This window comes from Ceratotherium simum, chromosome X (assembly GCF_057802395.1).
Source record: "Ceratotherium simum simum isolate JZ-2026a chromosome X, ASM5780239v1, whole genome shotgun sequence".
Lineage (NCBI taxonomy): Eukaryota > Metazoa > Chordata > Mammalia > Perissodactyla > Rhinocerotidae > Ceratotherium > Ceratotherium simum.
The window spans coordinates 21068305-21085060 of NC_141940.1; the positions used below are offsets into that span (position 1 = coordinate 21068305).

The 16756-nt window shown below is 39.7% G+C and overlaps 1 protein-coding gene across 1 annotated transcript in view; it reads left to right on the forward strand.

The window, feature by feature from the left end:
- The first annotated feature begins 8062 nt into the window (after positions 1-8062).
- LOC101404123 (fibrous sheath-interacting protein 2-like) overlaps positions 8063-16756 on the forward strand; it is an 82862-nt gene continuing 74168 nt past the window's right edge. The window contains 8 exon segments of the mRNA XM_087427594.1: positions 8063-8275; positions 8674-8799; positions 11328-11489; positions 12220-12309; positions 12677-12816; positions 13931-14072; positions 15270-15380; positions 15782-15902. Of these exon segments, the coding sequence (XP_087283720.1) occupies positions 8201-8275; positions 8674-8799; positions 11328-11489; positions 12220-12309; positions 12677-12816; positions 13931-14072; positions 15270-15380; positions 15782-15902 (967 nt within the window). The 5' untranslated portion in view covers positions 8063-8200.

Here is a 16756-nt window from a genome sequence, read left to right on the forward strand (position 1 = left end):
TTTTAAATATAATTGCCTTAAATATTTTCTTACACACATTAACCACAACACCAGATGGTGTTATAATTTTTGCTTCAACCATCAAATATGATTTGAGAAACTCATGAAAAATAGGATAGCCTATTATATCTACCTCTATTTTTACTCATTCTGATATTCTTCTTTCCTTTTTGAAGTTCTAAGCCACCTTCTGTTATAATTTCCTTTCTGTTTAGAGAACTTCCTTTAGCCACTCTTTAAGGATAGGTTTTCTAGCAACAAATTCTTAGTTTTCTTTCATCTGAGAAAGTCTATTTCTTCTTCATTCCTGAAGGATATTTTCACTAGGTATAGAATTCACAGTTGACAATTCATTTCTTTCAGCACTTGAAAAATGCTGGGCCACTTCCTTCTGGCCTCTGTGGTTTCAGATGAGAAATACTCAGTCATTCACATCAGTGTTCCCCTGTAAGTAATGTGTCATTTATCTCTGGCTGTTTTCAAGAATTTTTTTGTCATTAGTTGTCAGAAGTTTAATCATGATGTGTCTTAGCTTTATGTTTTTGGGTGGTTTGTTCACCTTCTTGAACCTGTAGGTTTATGTCTTTCATTAAATTTGGGAGGTCTTCAGCCAATATTTCTTTGAATATTGTATCAGAAACACTGTCTTCCTCCTCTCCTTCCAGGACTCTGATGACACAAATGATAGATCTTTTGTTATAGTACCACAGGTCCTTTGAGTTCTCTTCATTTTTTTAAATTCTATTTTCTTTCTATGGTTCAGATTGGGTGAATTCTATTGATCTGTCTTCAAGTTCACTGAATCACTCCTTTGTCATCTCCACTCTGCTATTGAGCCCATCCAATAAGCAGGTTTTTAACAATTTCTGTTATTGTATTTTTCAATTCTAAATTTCTATTTAGTCTTTTTTAAAATTCCTCTTTCTTTGCTGCTATTTTTCCATTTTTTTGTTTGTTTCAAGAAAATTTGTAATTGTTTGTTGAAGGATTTTTTCATGAATGCTTTAAAATCTTTGTCAGATAATTCCAACATCTGATTCATCTTGCTGTTGTTGTCTTATTGAAGTTGTGATTTTCCTGGTTCTTGGTATGATGAGAAATTTTCTATTTAAACCTGGACGTTTTAGGTATTACAAGATCTTGATCTTATTTATATCTTCTATTTTTGCGGGCCTCCTCTGACACTGCTCCAGCAAGGGAATAGGGGAGTGGGCATTGATTCATTAATGTCAGGTTGATGGGGGGGATGTCTTGACTTTCTACTAGGCCTCCTCTGCCACCATTCTAGCAGAGAGTGGCAGAGGTGCCTTGTTACTGCCAATTGGTGGTGGAAGTCCAGGCTTCCTGTGTGGCCTCCACTGCCACTGAGGTGGGGGAAGAGGGAGTAAGAGGGATGAGAGAAAGAAGATTGCTACTGCCCAGTGAGGCTGAAAGTTCCGGCTCCCCAGTCAGCTTCTGTGACACTATCCTGGCAGAGAGGGTTGGGACACCTTATTACTCTCTGTAATAGGATGTCAAGGGTGGAATGCTAGGTGCTCCACTCAGCCTTAGCTGCTGTAGGTAGGGATGGAGCCACAGTTTTGTCTAAAAGTTTTCTGTCTTGCTAGGCTGCCCCTTTCCTGGTCCTTTGGCTGACAAGAGCAGGCTTTCTTTGGGGCTCTTTTTGTTTGCCCCCCTTGGCATTTGCCAGTTTCTCCAGTATTCAGTCTGGGACATATGAAGCAAAAAGAAAATCCAGATAACTCACCTTGAGTTGCAAGGTCCCTAGCAGGTCTTTCTTCTTCCCTTTGAGAGAAGATCTTTTAGAGTCTTCTTGTGTTTGTTTTATATATAATGTGCAAGGTTTTTAGATATACTTAGTGGGAGGAATAGGGGAAAGTATATCTATTATACCTTTCCAGTAGTGGAAGTCTTCATCTTTCTGTTATTGATTTCTATTTTATTTACATTATGGTCTGTATTAGGTTCCTAGGGCTGCCATAACAATGAACCAAAAACTGGGTGGCTTAAAACAACAGGAATTTATTGTATCACAGTTCTGGAGGCTAGAAGTCTGAAATCAAGGTGTTGGTGGGGCCACATTCCCTCTAAAACCCCAGGGGAAAATCTTTCCTTGCTTCTTCCTAGCTTCTGGTGGTCGCCAGCAATCCTTGACATTCGTCGGCTTACAGCTGCAGCACTTCAATCTCTGCCTCTCTATTGTCACATGGTGTTCTCCCTTCATGTGTCTCTGTGTCTCCTTAGAAGGACATCAGTCATATTAGATTAAGGGTACCCTACTCCAGTATGACCTCATCTTAACTAATTACATCTGCAACAACCCTATTTCCAAATTCAGTCACATTTTAAGGTACTGGAGGTTAGGACTTCAATATATCTTTTGGGAGAAGACAATTCAACCAATATCACCCAAGACCATACTTTTATCATTTAAATACTTTTGAACTTGTTCAGATTTGTTTTATGGCCCAAAATATGGTCTATCTTGGCCTATATGCCATGAACACTTGAAAAGAATGTGCATTTTGCTGCTCTTGGGTGGAGTGCTATATAAATGTCAATTGAGTTATGCTGGTTGATAGTATAGTTCAGGTCTCCTCTGTCCTTACTGATTTTCTGTCTATTTGTTCTATCAGTTACTGAGAGACGAGTGTTGAACTCCCCACATATCATTGTGGATCTATCTATTGCTTTTCTCATGTATATCAGTTTTTGCTTCATGTATTTTGAAGCTCTCTTTCTGTTGTTTCTTTTTTCTTGTTACTTTGTTTCCCTTTTCTTGCCTTTCTGTGGGTTATGTGAACATGTTTTTAGGATTCCATCTTGATTTATTTATAGGTTCTACCAGAACCACCAACATATTCTTAGCTGTGAAACCACAGAAACAGCAGCAACCCGGAGGCTCCAGCTTTCCTTAGACCTCTCCACAGTTCCCTCTTCACTGTCCCACTTAACTGAATAAACACACTTGGCTTCTCAGATGTCCCTGCAAACTCCTATTTGTTCACTTATGCCAGTGCTTCAGCATGATTAATTAGTGACACTTTCTCGGATCTTCTGACCCTCCAACTCCTTCCAAAGTTGTGTAAGATCCAATGCCTATTTTTAAAAGCCTTTATTCCATAAAACATATAGTCTCTCTGCTTCTCTGGCTGAAACCTGAAGGAGAACAAGAACATGTGGAGAGAGGTGCCCAGACATTCCAATTATTCCAACCTTCATAGCCAAGGCCCCACATGTATGAGTAATGCCATCTTAGATCACTGAAATTGGTACTTAGAAGTAAAGTGCTATTGGAAAAAAAAAAGTAAAACCAGTGCATTAACTTTGAGACTGAGTGGTGGTTGGAGGCTAGAAAAGCGGCAAGGAAACTGTTAGTGAAGGCTGGGAAATGGGTGAACAAACTGTAGTATAATCTGTAAAAGTGGTGAGGAAACTGCAATAGAAGGCTGGAAAAATGGCATCCCATGTCGTGTAGTAGCAAAACAATTGGCAAAACTGTCACCTGCAAAATGGAAGATGGAAAAAAATGTACCTAATGAAATTGTGTATCTGGCTAAGGAGAATGTCTGGTCATGCAGAATGTTGATAGCGTCATTTGACTTTTAGTTGCACATCATAATGCACAGAAAGAGAGATGTGAAGTTAGCATAATTTGCAAGCAGAATTTTAGAGGAAATATAGAAGAGCCAAGATTTTCTGGGTCAGGAAAAAAAAACTGTTTCATATCCCTAGTTTTCTAAGCCAGCAAAGATTAAGAGTGTAACTGTGAGATCTTTTGTGAAGATCCCAGAAAGATGTAAGTTGGTTTCTTATAGACCCTTCCAGATAGACAGAGGGCACTGTCCCATAGCCCTTGACATGCTACCCAAAGTAGAGAGAAACTCATCTCAAAAAGTGTTGTGGATATAACTTCTGTCCAATGGAGTGGACTCAAGTCAGATTCATATGAAACCCACAAAGTTTTTAAGAGAGTTGAACTAGCAAAACATCTTCAAATTGATCTAAGAGGTACTGAGATTGGTCAATTTGCAAATTTCCCCTGGGCCTTCAGCTGTCTGTGGGCAGGGAGCAGGCTGAGAAAGCTACTAAGCTGCAAACACAAGTCATATAAAGTATGACCCACGGGGGTAAGCCAAGAGCCCAGAGGATGGAAATAAGAGCTATAGATAACAGTGGACTAGGAAGCCACTCCCAGGGAGCAGAATCAGGATCTAATCACGGATTTCTCTGCTTCAAGAATAGGGCGACCTGGCAACATGTGCCCAGGGGGATTCCAGAGTTGTTACGGGCCAGTGACTCCTTTGTACCTCTCTTTTCAAATGGGAGTGTTTATTGCAGTTATCTCGTCGCTGTATCACCACTGTATGTTGGGGGACAGTGCAGATAACTTGCGTGGCATATTGTATTTTTCGAAAGATGGCCATAAATACATAGATCATCCCACATGGTGTTCTCACAATGTGACATTGACAGCTCTCCATCAAGATAGTGGCATCTGTGTTCCTTTCTCTTGAACCTGGGTGGACTTTTGCAACTGCTTCAACCAATAAATTGTGGTGAAAGTGATGCTGCATGACTTCTGAGGTTAGGTCATAAAAGACAACATAGCTTTTACTTGGCTCACATGCTCTCTCTCTCTCCTTGCCCTTGGAATGCAGATACTATGTTGCGAAGAAGCCCAGTCAATATGGAGAGACCAAGTGTGGATGTTCTGGCTGACCAACCCAGATAGGCTCCTAGCCAGCAGCTAGCATCAATTGCCACACATGTGAGTAAACAAAGCCTTAAGATGATTCCAGCCTCCACCTTCAAGTCTTCCAACTGAAACCTCAGATATCATGGAACAGAGACATGCCAAACCCTCTGAATCCCTATCTGAAACAGAAGCCAAGGAGGTAATAAATGATTTTGTTTTGTTTTACCCCTAAGTGTAGGGGTAATCTGTTACATGGCAATAGATAACTAATGCAAATTGTTTTATAGTTCATAAGTCTCTGGAACAACAAGAAGCTACCTCTGGATATGACTGCAGATGAGACAAAATCGTGGACTTTGAGCTGATGCTATAATTGGATGAAACTTTTGGGGTCTTGGGAGAGGTAAGCATATTTTGCATATAGAAGGAAAATGAATCATAGGGACCAGAAGGTGGACTGTGCCACATTGTTATATTAATCACCACCAATGAACAATACCTCTCTTTATCCACGCTCTTGGTTAATCCTCTCCTATAGTGACTCTGGGCTTGACCATGTGACTTGCTTTGGCCAATGTGATGTGAGCAAAATCTTGAAAGTACTTACATTTTGGGGGCTTGCCCTTTCTCACTGCTGGGAACCCTAAGACCACCATGTGAAGATGCACGGCCTTACCTCCTCAAGGATGTAAAAATTCATGGAAAGAGAGCCCAATTATCCCAGCAGAGGCCCCAGAACTAGCCAGGCAACGAAGGGGTATAGTCATGCAAGACAGAGGGGCCAGCATGAGCAAAGGTACAGAGTCATGAGCCAGCAGGCTATGTGCAGAGGACTAACTAAAAGCAGTTCTGTATTATGGTAGGGTCAAGTTTGAGAGGTGGTATGGCAAGAGTGTCTTGGAGATGTAGCTAGGGACCAAGTCACAAAGACATTTTGTGCTTTTTTTTCATTCTTCCTGAGGGCCATTACGGGTTTTAAGCAGGGGAGAGACATGACAAGTTTGCAGTTTAGAAAGATCACTTTGGTGGCAGAATGAAAGATAGAATGGAGAGGTGAAAGGGAGATATTAGGAGGCCGTGATAATGGTGTGGATAAGAAATGATGAGTGCCTTGAGTGGAGCAGTGGTAAAAGAAATGGCAAGGAGAGAAGAGATATGGGAAATGTTTAGAAGATAAAAACAGTAAGACTTAGGGATGGATTGAATGTCAAGGTTGTGGGGAAAGAGAAGCATCTAGGAGCATTCTCTGGCTTCTGCCTTGAGTAGAAGTTGTATTAGTCACTGAGGGGAGAAATACAGGAATAATTATGAGGTCTTTGTTTTTTCTGTTTCAGTGAGGGGAGATTGAGTTGAGTTTTGAGTATGTCAATTTCAGTCACTTTTCAGACACCCATGTAGAGATGTTTGACTGGCAGTAGAGTATATCACCAGGCTAGAGTATTAAATGCAGTGGTTGTAATCCTATACGTGGGATTAAAACAAGAATACATGTAAGAGTGCAGTGTACTGATTAAGAATACAGCTTTTGGGGTCACTTAACTTGGATTCAAGTCTCAGCTCGATCACATATTAGCAATTGCCATTGTGAGCAAAGTCTTCACCTACAGAGATGGAGAAAATATAGATAGGGTTGTTGTAAGGATTAAATGAGGTGAATGTTCAGCATAGCATCTGAAATTAATAAGTTCTCAATAAATGGTAGGTATTGTTAATAAATGCCCAAGAGATAACAAAGAAGTGGACCCAAAACATGGAGACAACAAATGGCCAACAAGCATATGAAAAGCTGCTCGACACCACTAGTCATCAGAGAAATGCAAATAAAAACCACAATGAGATATCACTTCACACCCATTAGGAGAGCTACTATCCCCCCCCCCAAAAAAAAACAGAAAATAACAAGTGTTGGTGAGGATGTGGAGAAATTGGGACCCTTGTGTACTGTTGGTGGGATTGTAAAATCGTGCAACCACTATGGAAAACAGTATAGAGATTCCTCAAAAAATTAAAAATAAATAATTACTATATGATCTAGCTATCTCACTTCTGGGTATATATTCCAAAAAAATTGAAGTAGAGTCTCGAAGAAATATTTGCACTCCCATGTTCATTGCAGTACTATTCACAATAACCAGTGGAAGCAACCGAAATGTCCATCGGTGGTTGAGTAGATAAAGAAAATGTGGTATATACCTATAATGGAATATTATTCAGCCTTAAAAAGGAAAGAACTCCTACTACATGCTACAGTGTGAATGAACCTTGAGGACATTATGTTAAGTGAAATAAGCCAATCACAAAAAGACAAATACTATATGATTCCACTTATAGCACTTATAGAAGGTATCTGAAGTAGTTGAATTTATAGAAACAAAAGTAGAATGGTAGTTACAAGGAGTTGGGGGGAAGTGAGGAAAGGGGAGTTTTTTAATGGGTAAAGAGTTTCAGTTTTGCGAGATGAAAAATTCTGGAGGTCTGTTGTACAACAATGTGAATATACTTAACACTACTGAACCGTACACTTAAAATGGTTAAGATGGTAAATTTTATGTTATGCATTTTTTAGCAGAATAAAAACATGCATAAAAAAACCATGGAGACAAAGTACAAACTCCTGACACAACAGGTGTAGTCTCAGCCCTTAATGTATTTACAGTCTAGTGAGCTCCTAGGCAACAGGGACTATGTTTTACTCACTGTTGTATCCTCAGCACCCAGCACAGTGTCTGGCATAGAGCAGGCACTCGATAAACATTGGCTAATCTAATGAGAAGGCAGAAATAAAGAAATAGAAGAAAGGGAAAGAAAGGGAGGGAGAGAAGAGGAGAGAGATGAAGAGCCCAAGACAGGTAACAGGAAGACAAGGGAAGAAAGCATTGACCCCTGGAAAAACCAATGTGTCCTAAATGGGACCTGATGGTGTGCCTAGGGGAAGGGGGAGGCACAGTGTCTATAAAGGGGGCAGATACGGAAAGCCAGGCCTCTGGCCCTAGTACAAACTACACAATCACTCGTCGACATGTGTTGAACAGAACCATAGCTCCTTGGGGGCTAGCAAGAATTAGAATTACAGCCAGCTACCCCCTGACGAAGCGTGATACATTCTAGTTTAGTTTAAATGAGGGCATTGGTTTCAGAGAGAAATGCAATCTCCACTGTGGCCCTCTTACAGGCCTCTTGGACCACTTTCCCAACTCTGACGCGCTTAACCCGCGAGGCTTGAGTCCTGCGCATGCGCCGAATGTTTGGGCCCGGGCAGCAAGAGCTGCTCCCCCTCCCCTCCCTGGAGACGCCCTGCTGGGGCGTCGCCCATTAAAGACGTCAGCGCTCCAGCCTGGACGCAGCACAGTGAGGGGCGTGGCCTGGAGGACGCGTTACCCTGGTGACCAACTTCTTTGCGGCCCAGACTTGATCAGGACCTAGAGCGGGAAAGATGTGCGTGAAAAGGAGAAACGAAGACGGTTTGCTGCCCCAGCCCCCGGCCCCCTGGGATGGGTGGCCATGGACCTGTACCTCAGCAACTGCCGTAAGGCGGCCGCCAGCAGCCTAACGGCCGACAGGGAGCAGTGCGACACCGTGAGTGGTGGCCAGTCCGTAGTCCTCCTCCTCCTCCTGGCTCCTGGGCGGGGTCTGGGGAAGACAGGCGGACAGAAGGGGCGGAGATGTCAGCAGAGCATGAGGGAAAGGGGCGGGACCTTGACGACTCAACTTCCGGCTCCCAGGCCCAGGGCAGCCAAGTGGCTAGAGCTGCCTCTGGCCAGGACTGGCCTTGGGCGGGGTCCAGAGGTAGGGCTGGTGACCCGGGAAGCTGGGAGGCCTTCCGGGTTGTCGGCAGGGGGCGGTTCTTTCAACCATGAATGTATGAGTCTTTGGTTCATTTGGAGGTATTAGCCCATTGAAGTGTGAGTAGATTGGTCTAAAAGTAAAAGAATGGTTCTAGAAAAAAAGACAAACTTTCTAATTGTATCTGACAGAGCTCGCAAAAAACACCCATTCCAGAGGTCGGAGCAGCTCATCTATTAGATCTTCCTCTTGGAGTCAAGCTGCCTGCTATCCCAGGAAGCAATAATGTATTCTATACTACAAATATAAGTGAAAAAGTAAGTTTTAATGTGCCTAAGTGATTTTCTTTACACTTTTCAGCTTGCTGTTAAACTTGAAACACTGCTGTGGTTTTGCTTTGAGTCAGCTTCACTTGCGCACACCAAGTTAAATGAGTTGAAGTGTTGAGTGTCTGAACCTCACTTTAATCATACAAGGCCCCATGATATACCTCAGCCCCCCAATGCAGCCTTATCTCCAACCCAGAGTCTCAGCTCCTAAAGGTTGGAGTCTTTTCTGTCTACCCACACATACCATGCTAATTCCTACTTCTGTGCCTTTGTCCATCTGACTCCTGAAACCTGGCATGCACTCTCCTTCTTGCCCTTCATTTTGAGCCATTTTTCAAGACCTTCTGTAGGAAGGCTTTCTCAAGTGTCACAACACCAAATTATCTCATCTTTCCTTAGAATTTACATTGCCTTTGGTCTGCACTGTCTCACTCAGCACTGAATCAGTACTGTTAGTGATTCACTGTGCTTCAGTCACATTGTTACTCATTTTAAGTCCTCTGCCTAACACCCCCCAATCTTGTCCTTAGCTTTAGGCCAAGCCTGAATGAGGTTCAGAACTTTCTGGGTGAGTGTGTGCTTTGATCACAATAGCAAAAGGTTCTACGGGAATAACTGTGACATCCTTACCCTTCCACTGTCTAGGGTGTCATCAAGGATGAGTAGGGGCTCCTTAGTATTTCTGATACTTGTCTAATATATATGATTTTTTAAAGTTTTATTGCTGGAAAACAATGAAATTTCTCTTTTGAAAACAAATATGTTCAGCTAAATATATGCCATCCTCACAAATTGACTGAGTCACACTCCCACAAATCAGCTTTCCTAAAACAAACTCAGAACCTATTTCACTGCTAGTAATAACACTCCTTTTTAGTTTGTAACTATAGCCCTACAGTTGGTTTCTTCCTCAAATATCTTCTGTTTGCCATATTTCTATTCTGTTCCTCTATTATTCACTTGTTAGCTACTTCTTCCAGATTTTTTCCTACACTTAATTATACTGATTCTCTCTATACTTTATTATATTTATTCCCCCTAAATATGTGCATTTAATGATGATCAGGCACTACATTCAACTCCTCTAAAGACTAACTTTGTGGGATCCTTCTTTGTCTTTTAGCAGGATCTCCTCAAGGAAGTAAGAGTTAATATTTACACCTTTAGTTTTTTTAAAGCTCATTTTACCCTCACGACCACCTTGTGAGGTGAAGCTATGATTTATCTAAGGTCACAGGTCGATAGTAGCAGAGTTCATACCAGAATCACTGTCTCTTGACTCTTAGGCCATACTCTTTCACCTGACCTTGCTGCTTCCAGAACTGTAGACCACTTTAGCAGAGCACTACAGAAACGTGGAATTTAAAGGTCTTTCAAATTGTTTTGAATGTAAATGGAAACGAAATTATAGTATTCTACTGCCTTGTTTTCCATAAGATTAAAATGTAACAGTGTAACCTACTGTCTTAGCTATGCATGAATCCAAACCTGACAACTGATCCTATACTTCAACATCTTGATGCTACACTTATTTTCAAGTCATTTATCTATAAATTAATTTGCTTGTTAGTATACTATACTTGGTATAGTATACTATACTTGTTCACAAACTCCTTAAATTGGTTTTATTGTAAAGTTAATAGTAAATACTTTGCCAATTAACTTATACATTTTGCTTTCAAAAAGAGATAACATGTTAAGTGAAAAGAACAATTTGCATACTTTTAAAAGTCTCCCCTATGATCTTCAAATGGCAGGTAGTGATGATATAATAGACTGGTCAGTCCAGGGAAACCAATTATTTTAATTGACAATAGAAAGCTTACCCTGGCCTTAACGAATGGATTTGTTCTTTCTTGATAGGTCAGTAGCCCAGGTTTGGTCAACACATACCTGTCACCAAAAGTCACCATCTAAAAGAAGCAGCAGCAACAGTCAATCCACTAATTGCAGCATTGTTTCAATTGCCATCACTGTTGATTGTTTCTCTTCCAGGAAAGATATGGGCTTCCTGTCTAGTCTCGCTGTAAATTACCTCATTGCCCAGAAAGATGTTCTTTGCCTTTTTAAGGAAACATTGATAGTCAGGAAATCCAGCTTCCTGATATAGGTCCCTTGGGAGAGACAAGAGGCTGGCATCAATCATGTCAGAAACTTTCAAAGGAAGCTTTTAAGTGGAAAAAGAAAGCTAGAACCCTATTGTGACCCTCTTGCCTGCCCCTCTGCCTATTTGTGAAGCATCCTACCTACCTTGAAGGAACTCTTAGGGCCACACCTCAGTCTTCAGGAATTGATCTGAGGTTGAGGCTATCACCTCCAGCCTAAAGACAGGTCTGGTAGAGAAGAAAGGCAGTTAGATTTACACAAATCAGTCCATTGTCTGTATTCCCTCACTTCAGATTCTGCTTGCATGTTTTATTTTCAATGAATAGCCTAATCATTTCAACAAATGAGGTTTAAATGTATGATTTCATTCATTTTACATATATAATACTTTTGAATCTGTGTGTTTGCAGCTTTATCAACCTTCTTATGATTTTAACCAGACTGATCCTTATTGTCGACTTTTGGAAACCAGCTATAAAAGTCTGCACGATCCACATTTAAAAGCATACTACAAGCGAAAAGATACCCTGAGGAGATTAAAGAAAGGCGGCTACATCACCAGCAATAATAAAGTGGGTTGAAGCCTACTTCATGTTAACCAACAAAAACCTAGGGATAGACAGTTGCTTCTGTACTTCACTAGGAGCCTGTATCAACTTTTAGTGGATCACTAAAGGATACCTAATAGAAAACTCAATGAATTACTCAGTAGTTGGGTAAAGAGAAGTCAGGCAGCTGTTGTTTCTAAATAAAACTACTTGTTCCCACTTGACCTTTTTTCTTTGATAACAGCAAAAGATAAGCACCAAATGATTTGAGTATGTGAAGATGTACACACGTTTATTTATTTATTTTCTCCCAGCTGTATTGTAGTGCCTTTCCTCTGGCTCTAAAAGTAATAATGGCACTGTACACCCATAAAGGAGTATTTCCTATACCCTCTGAGAAGACTAGAGACAAAATAAAAACCTAACAGAATACAGCTTGATAGAATACATTCTTTTGGGGGTTAAACATCATTATTATACTAGTGTTTTAGTAACAAATTCATTGGGAATAGTAACTTTCTGATTATGATGTGAACCATATTATTAAAATAATGTTATTTAGATAGAAATTTCCTGGTGATAACAGCAATTATAGAGATACTGCTTTCCAATTTGTTACCAACATGTACTATTATTACCCTTGATCCCAAAATTATTACTAAAATGAATGTTCTTATGACTCTTCTCTGGAAAAGTTTTATGATTGTTACAACTTTCTATTTATATGTTTGGTTTTTGGTTTTTGTTTTTATAGGTCGTATGTACCTTGAAGGAATTGAATAAATACAGGCAGTATCTGACCAGTTTAAAATTAGACTTTGAAAGAAACTATATAAAAGAACAAGTAAGTTAAATACTTAAATTTGCTTTATTTGGGGCCTATAAGAAAATTTTTATGTAGGGTTTGAAAGAAAGGTTTGGTCCTCTGCAGAATATTTTCTTATAATATTCTGACCTAGAGGTATTAAAAAATCAAATAAGATCTCTAGAGATCTATAAGAGATAAAAATGAGACCTTCACCTTTCATTTACAGAGAGAGAAATTTTCGCTTGTCTGGAATGGAGCCACACTAGACTTTAAAGCAGGTTAACAGAATTAACCATTTGTAAAGTACAGGAAGTTTACCAAGCCCTAAACATAAGAAGGCATATCAAAGGACAGGTTTATTTCTGGCCCATATAAAAACTTTAATTCTCTTTTTTTCTCTCAGACAATGATTAAAAAGCAAGTAAATAAATTGTATGAAACCAAGAGAGCCTATGACAATTATGAAAATGGACAGTTCCAAAAATGGCTGTTACAGGAAAGTACAAAAGTAACTCCAGACCAAGAGCTGTTAATAAAGAACAGGTACTACTGAAGTTAATGCATATTTCGTGGACATATTGTGGGCACCAGAAAGGTGTAAAAGTACTAGAGAGAACTGAAAGCAGGATGAAAAAAAGTATAAGACTCTATTTTACCCCCTATAGTCTTCAAAGTAGAGAGAAAGGAAAGGAGATTAAGAGGTAACAGGCATTGGGAATCTTGGTACAAGGCTAGGGAGGAGAGTTTCTACCTGAGAAATTGGAGTCACTAGGAGCTCAAGAGGTAAGGCAAACTGATATTTGAAGAAGAAATCCAAAGTATAGATCCTTGAGTTTGGGAAACCCAAGTCCATAGTAGCAGAGGGAAAGAAGGTGTCTTTAGCACGTTTCAAACTTAAGTTTAAGGAAATTACTGCAAGGTCAAAAAGAGAAACTTGCTAGAACTTTATCTGATGCTAATATAAATAGGTGTTGTTCACCAACCAACTGTGTATGTTCATTCAGCTATTACCCACACACATTCAATATTACCGTTGAGGCCAAGCTGATGCCCCAGAAGGCAAACGGATGAGTTATAGTGCTTTAGCTTTCTCCTTTATCAGGAGTGAGGGCCAGTTCTCTATCACCTGGCTCTTATATTCCATGAATTCATGTCACAATATGCCAGAATAAATACTGATCCACCAGAGTCTCAGACTTATGGTCTGAAGACCTGTCTATTACATGACAAGTCGTTCAAGGACTTGGGAATTACAGAGAGGCCGGTACTTAGATATTCTTAAAGGAAATTCCAATCTACTTGTTTTTTGAAGTCAAACCTTAGGTTGATTTCAGCTGTCTTTGGAAACTCATGTTCCCAAAACTCCTCATTTATGAATAATCTCTGTGTCAAATGCTTTTAATGACTCTGTTCCACATTTTGCCATTGTCCCAGCCACAATAACAGAGACTTGTATAACAGAGAGTCTGGTAAAATGATTAAAGCACGGTGAGTTGGTGGATCAAGCTAGCTTAAAGGTCCCTGAAAAACTCTACATTTCCTGTAGTTCGAGAAATAAAAAGCAACCCAGAAAGTGGTTTGAGAATATCAAAATAGATAATACCATCATAAGGGAAACACCCAATTTACCTTCACTTATATTTGCACTTTTACATAGATATTTACATATGATTAGTAGAGACTTAGACAAGGTTGAGCACACTGCAGACAAGCAGAGCTCACTCCAGATGAAGAAAGAAGACAGACAACATCGGGACCACATTAGAAGAAAACTTAATCTCCGTAGACAAATTGAGGAGGTGAGAAAAACCAAATTTTAAATACTGCTGGGGAAATTGTATATGGTTGTTTTATTTATACACATTTTTAGCAGTCCCACTATACTACTCGAAGTTATTTCAGTCTGAAAAACCTGCTATTAAAAATAATAATAATTTGGGCGAGCCTCGTGGCTTAGTGGGTAAGTGCACGGGCTCCGCTACTGGCGGCCCGGGTTGGGATCCCGGGCGCGCAGCAATGCACCGCTTCTCCAGCCATGCTGAGGCCGCATCCCACATACAGCAACTAGAAGGATGTGCAACTATGACACAACTATCTACTGGGGCTTTGGGGAAAAAAAGGAGGAGGATTGGCAATAGATGTTAGCTCAGAGCCGGTCTTCCTCAGCAAAAAGAGGAGGATTAGCATGGATGTTAGCTCAGGGCTGATCTTCCTCACAAAAATAATAATAATAATTTTAAAAAATAATAAACCACTATTAATCTTTTATCATTGTTATAATCGACAAGCTTTAGTGAGATTGATACCAGAAATTATATATCTATTACATTACAGTCACACCTCATCTGCTTGTAAAGTTTTAGAATTTAAGTTTAGTGAAAAATAATCATGCCTGCATTCTCATTCCTCAAAATTCAAGCAAGGCTGTTTACTTAGCTTCTCTGTCAATATACACTTAAGGGCAGCAGCTTACATATGCTATACTCCCCTGAGTCCAGCATCTTTCTAGAGACATGTTTGGAGCTAGGCTTATGCTTGAATTAAGTTTCCAATATCAAAATAATTTCCTTCCTTTTGCCATTCCATTGCATCCACCAACACATTCCCAATACAAAAAAGTAAGATAAGCCCATTCTAAAGCCAATGTAAGGGGGCCGGCCCCGTGGCTTGGTGGTTAAGTGAGCGCGCTCCACTGCTGGCGACCCGAGTTCGGATCCCGGGCTCCCACCGGCGCGCTGCTTCTCCGGCCATGCTGAGGCCGCGTCCCACATACAGCAACTAGAAGGATGTGCAGCTATGACACACAACTATCTACTGGGGCTTTGGGGGGAAAAAATAAATAAATAAAATCTTTAAAGCCAACGTAAGATTTTCATTATGATTGAGCAGGTTTCTGTAAGGCCCTTGATTTGATCTAAGTTGCTTATTGGCAAAATACAAAAAAAAAGATTATGAAAGAGAACCCCTGCTGACTACTGTAACATTGTGCTCCTTAGGAATGGAAGACAAAAGAAATGTTACTTCTGACAAAGATTGAAGAAGAAGTAAAAAGAGAAGCAAGAGTTGAGGAACAACGTCGAAAAACCAGAGAAGAAAGTTACCAGAAGGTAGAGTGAACATTTACCAATAACTTGGGCTATTTGAGAAAAAGCTTTTGCAAATTTTGATATTTTAAAGTTTGAATTGTCAGAAGTGGCCTAAACTCACCAGGATAACTATTGATTGAGAGACCCAGGCTGGTCTGCAAGGGGACCAGTCTCCAGAAAGTAGGCAATAAGTTAAACTAGATCTAGTTGTAAAAATATATTCTTCGTGCTAGACAACAAAAGGAAACTTACCCTAATACCTTCCTAGGTTTATCCTCATTGTGACTTTAGAAATCTCAAGACAGGAACAAGGGCTCCCTTCAAATATACCATCATATTTGAAATATCTGTTTTGCATTTTCCAGTGGCAAGTTGATATTAAATTTTTAAACATATTAAATATGCATTTTTTAATATTTTAGAAACGAGCACTTCTAGAGAAAAAAATCGCTTATCATTTACAAAAAATGCAAAAGAATGACCTTAAGAGAGAAAAACTGGAGGCAAGTACAATCGAAAACAAAGGACAAGATGAAACAGAAGGTGAGAGAGAGACAATAAAAGACAAAATAGTTAAGTAGAACATGCATATCTATATATTAAATATCAGTGGCTTTGTGAAACCCCTCTGTGCTTATACAGTGAGGTCACAAGGCCCTTGCAAAGGGAAATCCTAGAAGCTCACACTACCTTTGCCAGGCACTGTGCAAGGCACTTCCCAGTTACAGCTCAAGTTGTAAAGAATATACAGACACACACACAAGCACACACATATATATATACACAATATATTACATTACATACATTATAACAAATTAAACACTTCTATAAAGTGGCTCAGTAGACAAGACTCCTTACTGTAGATTTAAAAAGAAGCCAGCAATAGGAGACAGAGCAAAAAAAAGATAAGACAGAGAGAGCAAAAGAGACAGATATACACACACACACACACACACACACACATACACACACACACACACACACACACAGAGACAGAGAGAGAGAAAAGGAGCCAGTAAAAGAAAACATTACCAAAAAAAAAAAAAATAGACTGGAACAAACAGAGAGACAATGAAAGAAAAATATAGAAAAAATAGAAGAAAAATTTTAACTGAGGATCAGTAAGAAAAGATTATACAAAACAGAAAGAGAGCAAGCTAGTAAGAGACAGAAAAAACAGTTTTCTTAAAAAAGGAGATAAAAGAAGAGACATTTAAAATATACTAAGCAAGAAGTAGAAATAGAAAACAAATAAGAACAAAAAGGTTAAAAAGGAAGAGGCAGTAAGAAAAGATGGTACAAAAAGAAAGAATGAAATGGAGAGAGGGAGAGGAAGAGAATGAATGAATGAATAAGAGAGAAAAGGAAAGAAAATTGAACACACACATACACGGTGA